This window comes from Physeter macrocephalus, chromosome 20 (genome assembly GCF_002837175.3).
Source record: "Physeter macrocephalus isolate SW-GA chromosome 20, ASM283717v5, whole genome shotgun sequence".
NCBI lineage: Eukaryota > Metazoa > Chordata > Mammalia > Artiodactyla > Physeteridae > Physeter > Physeter macrocephalus.
Genome location: NC_041233.1, coordinates 51670965 through 51678931, shown reverse-complemented (window position 1 = coordinate 51678931; position 7967 = coordinate 51670965). Strand labels below are relative to the sequence as shown.

General features: G+C 41.6%; 1 protein-coding gene across 1 annotated transcript in view; it reads right to left on the bottom strand.

The window, feature by feature from the left end:
• The window catches only part of PDE6C (phosphodiesterase 6C), a 62339-nt gene that overhangs the window by 47685 nt on the left and 6687 nt on the right, over positions 1–7967 (bottom strand). The window contains exons 2-7 of the mRNA XM_007107129.3: positions 7372–7524; positions 7178–7267; positions 6003–6143; positions 2704–2778; positions 1645–1709; positions 1475–1541 (exon numbers count right to left, since the gene is read on the bottom strand). Of these exons, the coding sequence (XP_007107191.2) occupies positions 1475–1541; positions 1645–1709; positions 2704–2778; positions 6003–6143; positions 7178–7267; positions 7372–7524 (591 nt within the window). The remainder of the gene's footprint in view (positions 1–1474; positions 1542–1644; positions 1710–2703; positions 2779–6002; positions 6144–7177; positions 7268–7371; positions 7525–7967) is intronic.

Here is a 7967-nt window from a genome sequence, read left to right as displayed (position 1 = left end):
CAGCAGTTGCTCGTCCGCCTGCCGATGCAGGGGAACCGGGTTCGCGCCCCGGTCTGGGAGGATCCCACGTGCCGCGGAGCGGCTGGGCCCGTGAGCCATGGCCGCTGAGCCTGCGCGTCCGGAGCCTGTGCTCCACAACGGGAGAGGCCACAGCAGAGGGAGGCCCTCATACCACAAAAAAAAAAAAAAAAAAAAAAAAATTTTCAATTATTTTGGAGCAATTTTGAAAACATGACATTTGTTAGTATATATTACTGTTTACTCCTAAAAGACATAAGATTGCTTCTCCCTTCTTTTTCTTTTCTTCCCCTTTGGCATGTCTCTACACTAAGAGATCATGTCACCTGGTAAGGCCACCTGGTCCTGTAACCAACTAAGCCCAGAGTTTGGGCATCCTCCTTGAAACCCAGGGTAAATCATCCCCACACAGAAAGATTAATTTGCAGTCACAATAGAATTTTCCTTACTCTGTCACCATTCTGAACCCGGAAATGTTCACACTAAGCAGAGGCAAATTTATGACAGTAAAAGAAAAAACACTACACAACCTAGATTTTGTTTCACTTCTCCTATGACCCTTGGGTGACTCTTTTAGTCACTGTAATTCACATGCCCATTTACTAAATAATGAAGATGCATGAACACTAACAAAACACAATGCCAACACTAAAGAAGAAACAACTATGCAAATAAATGCTTAAAAAATTTTTTTTAGAAACTTGGGTTTGAAGGGGGAAGAAGGAAAAATGCCAACATAAAGAAACGTTAAATCACCGAACATTCTTGCGGGGAGGAATCTTGATGCGAAAAAAAAAAAATGACACAGATGGTGGATCAGCCCAACTAGGGAGAGAAATCAGCCATGAGAAGGAAGGAAAGTATGGTCAAGGCCGAGTGGGAAAGCTACAGAGACCTGGTCCTCTGGCCCTGAGGCCTGTGGGACCTACCGGAGACCTCTTGTTTGTTGTTTTCCCACCCCTGACCTCTCTCAGCCAGACCTGGCCTACTGTCCCCCCATCCCACCCTCCCCTGAGAGACCAGGGCAAAAGTCTTCACTTCACCTATCAACTCACTACATTCTGCATTGCAATCTGTGGCAAAGTTCTTTCTTTATATATATTTTCCTTTTTGTCAGTAATTTTCTTTGTTTCAAAAGTCTTGACCAAGGGAACTATACTTGAGATCAAATTAAACCCAGCATGAACCATCATCATGAACTGCCAAAGGATGTGTGAAATTTGTGTGGCTGCAGAATAAGAGGTTGGGGGATGGATTACTCTTTCTCATGTTAACTAAATATTTTCTTGTAGAGTTTAGGAGTTTCTAGTTCACTTACAGCTTTCCTCTCTCCTATGTCCCGTGCCAAACCTCACCCTTACCTGGTGCATTCTTGCTTTCATAACTGTTCCCATCTCTTAGCTAATAAAAGTTTCATCCAATGTTATTTAAGATTTGAATTTGTTCAATAACTTACAAATCCATTTTCAGCAACGTATGTTGGCAACCCACTGATGAGAGTCCAGTGGTCCGCAGGAGGTGTCCTTGAAGAAGATTAGAAGAAAGAAAATCATTGCTATACAGAGAAATGCACCGGATACAAAAATCAAATGACAACTCCTGCTACTGCTTCATGGCAATACTCGCGGAATGACTCTGATCTCTTCTTCTCCATGTAAAATGTAATCGATGATTTTATAAAACATGACTTCCTAAGAGGAAAGAAAGAAAATATGAGAAAAATCTTACTTCCCAAAGAAGACACTTTTCCTTAATGAACTTATATTTTAAAATTTAAATAACACCTTATTTCCCAACCACATTTCTCTGCATAACATAAATTACCAAACTACTCATGTCCTAATTATAAGCCTGTAATAAGACTGGAAATATCACTGGCCACTTATCTATATGAACAAGCCTATTGAACTAATTTTAGGAAGTTGAATTCAGCCTAACAGCTTCTAGGGGGAATCTTGGGTTTTCTTTTAATTTCTTTCTATTGTCCAGAAATAACCGACTAATCACTCCAGTGGAACAAGTCATGGAATTTCTCAACCACCGTCAATGTTTTCCCTTCCCAGCTGTACAGTGCACTTACCACCCTTCCAGGACTTGCTTATCTGAACAGGGTGCCTCAGAAGCAGGATTCGGTGGATACATTGTCAAAGCTGGAAGCAGCTTGAAAGCTAGTCTTTCTACTTCTTTGGGCAGATGAAGAGCCTGAACATTCCATCCCATGCCTTCCCTTTCCTGTGTGCTGGGGATACCGTGGTGGAACAAGCTTCCTATGAAGCTTGCAGTCAAGGGGGAAAGTAAATCTAACACAACCCTTCCCTGGAGATCCCAGTCCAGGGTGTCAGAAGAAGGTCCTGGGCTCAGTGTGTTTAAAAAACTGTGCAGGAGGCTCTGATGCATCCCTCCCTATTGAGAAGCACTGATCCACCAAGCCCTGGCTTCACAGAAAACGAAACTGAGAAGTTAAACAATGAGTGAAGGCGAGAGCCACCCAGCTGGTTTGGGGCAGAGCTGGGACTTGAACGTCAACCTCCTTGTCCAGTGCTCTTTCTACTACTCCAAGGTCCCCCAGGAAGTCACAGGACTAGAACCCAGTCCTTCTAGGGCCAGCGCTCTTTCCTTTACGCACGGCCTCCTCTAGTTTTAGCACCTGGTACAGATATCATCAACAAAGATGTCTGCACTCACTCTGCCATCTGGTGTCTTTGGACCTTTATAAGGCTCGACTTCTCCAAACTTGAGTGGCCACTCATCATAGAATTCCTGGAGGCAATTATATTTAAACATTATTAAGCAAACTGTTCCGTGACCTACCATATCTTATATGAAGGTCATTGGTTTGCATGTTTTATGTTAACTTATAATCCTGGAATTTTAAAGCTCTTTTTCAGCAATACCACTTATGAACTTGTGACTGTGAACAAGTCAACCTTTTTAATCTGTAAAATGGGGACAATAATGAAATTTATACTATAGGGTCATTATGTGGATTAAATGAATAACACAGAGCACCTACCCTGACACATAGCTAAAAGTACTTAATAGATAGCTCCTCTTTTATAGACAATAAACTAAATCCAGATAGGTTAAGAGGCTTGTCCAAAGTCATGCAGAATGGACAACAGTGTTGCTTGCCTTACCGAACATTCAATTCCCCCTCTTCCTTGCTAACAAAACCTGATTTTATTGAGTTATCAGGTGGTGATTTGTTCAGGGAAGATGGTCCCTGCACAGCTCACCTATGTAAGGTGCCTGGAATTAGTTTGAGGGCAGGTATGTGGCCTGGATATGGACAGTAAAGGAGAAGTCTGCCAAGGGCCTTCTGAAGAAAGGTTTTCTTTAGACGAAAGGTGATGAGGATGGTATCTGTAGGAAATGTCTCCCAATTTTGTCATGTCTATGAACCAGGTCTTGAGCTGCAATAGCCATCTTACCACCACAAGAAGAGACCTCACCAACAATGCTGAAGGGAGCAGAGACTTTACCAGGAAAAAATGAAAAGCACCTGGGACTCTGATGCCTGTACTGAGCTCTAAATTAATCAGCCATAGAACTGCCCTACTTTGGGACTTCTTGTTAAATGAGATAATAACTGTCATGTTATTAAATATGCTTTTAGTTGGGTCTGATGTTACTTGCAGCCAAAAGCATCCTAACTAATACACTCAGCTAGAAATTCCCAGAGCCAGGATCAGAACTCAGCCCTCCTGACACTTGGTCCCATGTTTATCCACTTAGAACAATTATTGTGAAAAGATAATTTCTAATCACATGGAGAGTAATAAATATAAATGATATGGTATTCATTAGTTATGTGGAACTAGGAGAGCTCCAACAGAATTAATGAAGCAAGATGAGAAATGAGCATTATATTGTGTGTGAGTAATAGCAAACATTTTAATTTCTACTTTAAAATAATTTTAACTTTTCAGAATATAAATCCTCAAACTGGTAATAAAAATACACTTTACTTTTATGCCCTAATATGTGCTGGACACTATAGAGATATAGACATATAGCTATAGATAGATAGATATGGATGTATAATTTCCAAATAATCTCAAACCCTCATAACTGATGAGAGAAGTCCTCATTTTACAGCTGCACAAACCAAGAATCAAGGAGATTAAAAGAACTTGCTGAAAAGAAGCACAAAGTCAAAGAACTGACGCTACCCGACTTCGAGACTTACTACATAGCTACCATAATCAAGAGAGTGTGACACTGGTGGAAGAATAGACAAATAAATCAATGGAACAGAATAGAGAGCCCAGAAATAGACCCACACATATATAATCAGTTGATCTCTGGCAAAGCAGCAAAGGCAATGGAGAAAGAATAGTCTTTTCAACAATTGTACTGGAACAATTGGACATCCACATGCAAAAAAAAAAAGAATCTAGATATAGATCTTACGACTTTCACGAAAAACAACTCACAATGGATCATAGACCTAAATGTAAAATGCAAAATTATAAAACTTCTAGAAGATGACATAGGAGAAAATCTAGGTGAACTTGAGTTTGGTGGGATTTTTTAGATACAACACCAAAAAATGGAAAAATTAGACTTCATTAAAATTAAAAGCTTTTGCTCTGCAAAAGATACTGTTAAGAGAAAGAAAATATAATACTCTGGGAGAGAATATTTGCAAAACACATATCCAATACAGGATTTGTATTTAAAATACTTAAAACTGAATGATAAGAAAATAACCCAATTAAAAAGTGAGCAAAAGATCTGAACAGACATCTCCCCAAAGAAGACATACAGATGGGAAATAAGCATTTGAAAAGATGCCCACATCACATGTCGTCAGGAAATGCAAATTAAAACAATGAGATACCACTACACACCTATTAGAATGGCCAAAATCTGTTACACAGACAAAACCAAATGCTGGCGAGGCTGTGGAGCAACAGGAACTCTCAATTATTGCCAGTGGGCATGCAAAATGGTACAGTCACTTTGGAAGACAGTCTGGCTGTTTCTTACAAAGCTAAACATAGTCTTATCATGCGATCCAGCAATAGCCCTTCTTGGTATTTACCCAAAGGAGTTAAAAACTTATGTCCACACAAGAATCTACACACATTAACAGCAGCTTTATCCATAACTGCCAAAACTTGGAAGCAACCAAGATGTCTTGCAGTAGCTGAATGATTAAGCAAACTATGGTGTATCCAGACAAGGGAATATTATTCAGCATTAAAAAGAAATGAGCTATTAAGCCATGAAAAGACATGGAGGAAACACAAACGCATGTTGCTAAGGGAGATAATTTAATCTGAAAAACCTACATGCTGTATGATTCCAACTATATGGCGTTACAGAGAAGGCAAAACTACAGAGGGAGTACAAATATCAGTAGTTGCCAGGGGGCTGGGGTGGGGAGAGGAAAGGATGAGTAGGTGGCACACAGAGGGTTTTTAGGGTGGGGAAACTATGCTGTATGATACTGTAATGGCAGATATATGACACTATGTATTTGTCAAAACGCATAGAACAGTATAATACAGAGAGTTGAATGTAAACTGTGGACTTTAGTTAATAACGACATATCAATATTGATTCAACAACTGTAACAAATGTACCACATCAAGGCAAGATGTTAATAACAGGGGAAAGGGTGGGGGTAGGGAAGGAAGAGGGCATGTATGGGAACTCTCTGATCTTGCTGCTCCTTTTTTCTGTAAATCTAACATTACCCTGAAAGAATAAAGTCTATTAATTTAAAAAAAAAAAAAAAAAAAAAAGACTTGTTGAAGACATACAGCCAGGAAGTGGAAAAGCCAAGCCTAGATCTTTTTTTGCTCCAAAAACGTACATGTTTACCTCTATACCATACTGTCTTGGCACTGGTTCTTATGATCTACCATGACTAGTAGTATACATAGCGTATCCATTTTTTTTTTAATGGATTGCATTTCATGTGATGTGCACTTTATAGGTGACGTTAGGTGAGACCAAATATACGGAACAGTGACCTTCTCCTTGGTCATGTCCAGCAGTCCAATGGAGTATCGTTCACAGTTCAGGTATGTTCTAACAGTGTAGAGAGCTTTGTGAAACTGTCGCTCAACATCTGTGAGCTCTTCGACTACTTTGTTGGCTGACCACATGGGGATCTGAAAGTAGGTATTAAACAGAAAACAATTAGAACAAAATACAGTATGAAGAGGAGCATTAGTCAGAAGAAAACAGGAGGTGCATCAAATCAAAGGAATCCATGTCACCAAACAATGCAATTCCATTTCGGCACATGTACATGTCCAACAAATTACTCGGATTTTCTGAGTGGGTTGGTGAGTAGACCTTTTGCAAGGATGTGGGTTTCTGAAAGGGGAGAAGCCATGATTGGTCCCCATGTCCAAATGTTTTGGCTCCAAAGGGCAAGTGACCTAACAGTAAATGCAGAGACAGCTCCTGGGCAGAGGGTCCAGTACTGGTGGCCCACTGGCTCCTGCCGGTCCCTATGGGGAGAAAGCCACATGCCTCCTTCCCTGCATCCTAAGCTAGTCAAAGGTCACCTTACCTGGACAGTAAGCACAGGACGGGACCTGGGAAGTCCTCCATCCCAGCCGCCCTCCCACCATTGTACTGATGAAGAAACAGAGGTCCACAGAGCAGTCCAACTCAGGTATCCTGGCTACCAATGTTGTTCTTTATCCCTCTGGCTCAAGGAGGCGACAGAGGCGTGATTTGCTTCCCAAATTAATACCTTTACTATGGATTGGGTCGGCCAAAAAGGTCGTCCGGGTTCTTCCGTAAGATTTTACAGAAAAACCCAAACGTATTTTTCGGCCAACCCACTACCAGGAATACATAGTTCTGCTACGAGCTTTATGTGAACTAATTCATTTAATGACCATTTAATAGTGACAACAACCATGTGGGGTAAGTACTATAATTATCATTGCCATCTCATAGAGGAAGAAACCACAGCTACCCAGGATACGGACTGAAGAAAGCAAGCCAGTTGTACCTACAGAGAGAGAGACAGGAAGATGGGGTTGGGGGAGGGGACCATAAGAGGACACTGAGGATAGAAGTTTGGGGATCTTATCCATGTGGTGCGGATAGGAAGGGTCTGGGCTTGTTGCCTCCGGGTTGCTTTGTCAGACAGGTCAGCATGGAGGGGTTAATGTCACCTTCTCTTTACCTGACTTCTTCGGGATTCAATACTGTACAAGTAGTTGGTATGATGAAGCTTTAGGATGACGGAAACAAAGTTGAGGTATTTGGAAAAGACCTACAGATGGCAGAGAAAAACAAATTAGGTGTGGCATCTTTCTTTCAGTTACACAACAAATAAATTTCCTGAGCCTCCTATGGGACGCCCAGGGTTGGCGTTACCTCTTCATCCCGTTTGGAAAATTCAGAGGCATCTACTTTGTTAACTGCCATAACCACAGCAAGAACCTCCTTGCCCATCACGATGGGAGTTGCCAGCAGGTTGCTGGTGACATACCCGGTTTGTTTGTCCATGAAGTCAGAAAAATGGCTGTTCTGCAAGATACATTCACACATTTGCCAAAGCAGCATAGGACCATGAGTGTAGATGTAGGAATGGCAACAGATCGTCCTCGCTAGTCCAAGTCCTACCAACAGATAACCAGGGCCGCTGCACAGTGGTCCCGAGCAAACATTCCCCAGCCACCTCCCACCCTCAATTAGAGAGAATGAACGAAGCACAGAATGAAACTGCCCGTTTCCGAATGAGCATTTCCCGCCTGAACTGCGGCCTATCCCGGTTAGGCTGAGGTTGGGCCACGAGAAAAGAGGTGATGTTGTGGCCAAATGGAAAGTGAGGTTCTAAGAGGGAGCGGGGGAAGATGCAGGATTACACAGGCAGAAAGTGTGTGTCAGAAGGAGAGCACAGCTAGGATTCTGTAGAGCTCTTCTTTTTTTTTTTTTTTTTTTTTTTGCGGTACGCGGGCCTCTCACTGTTG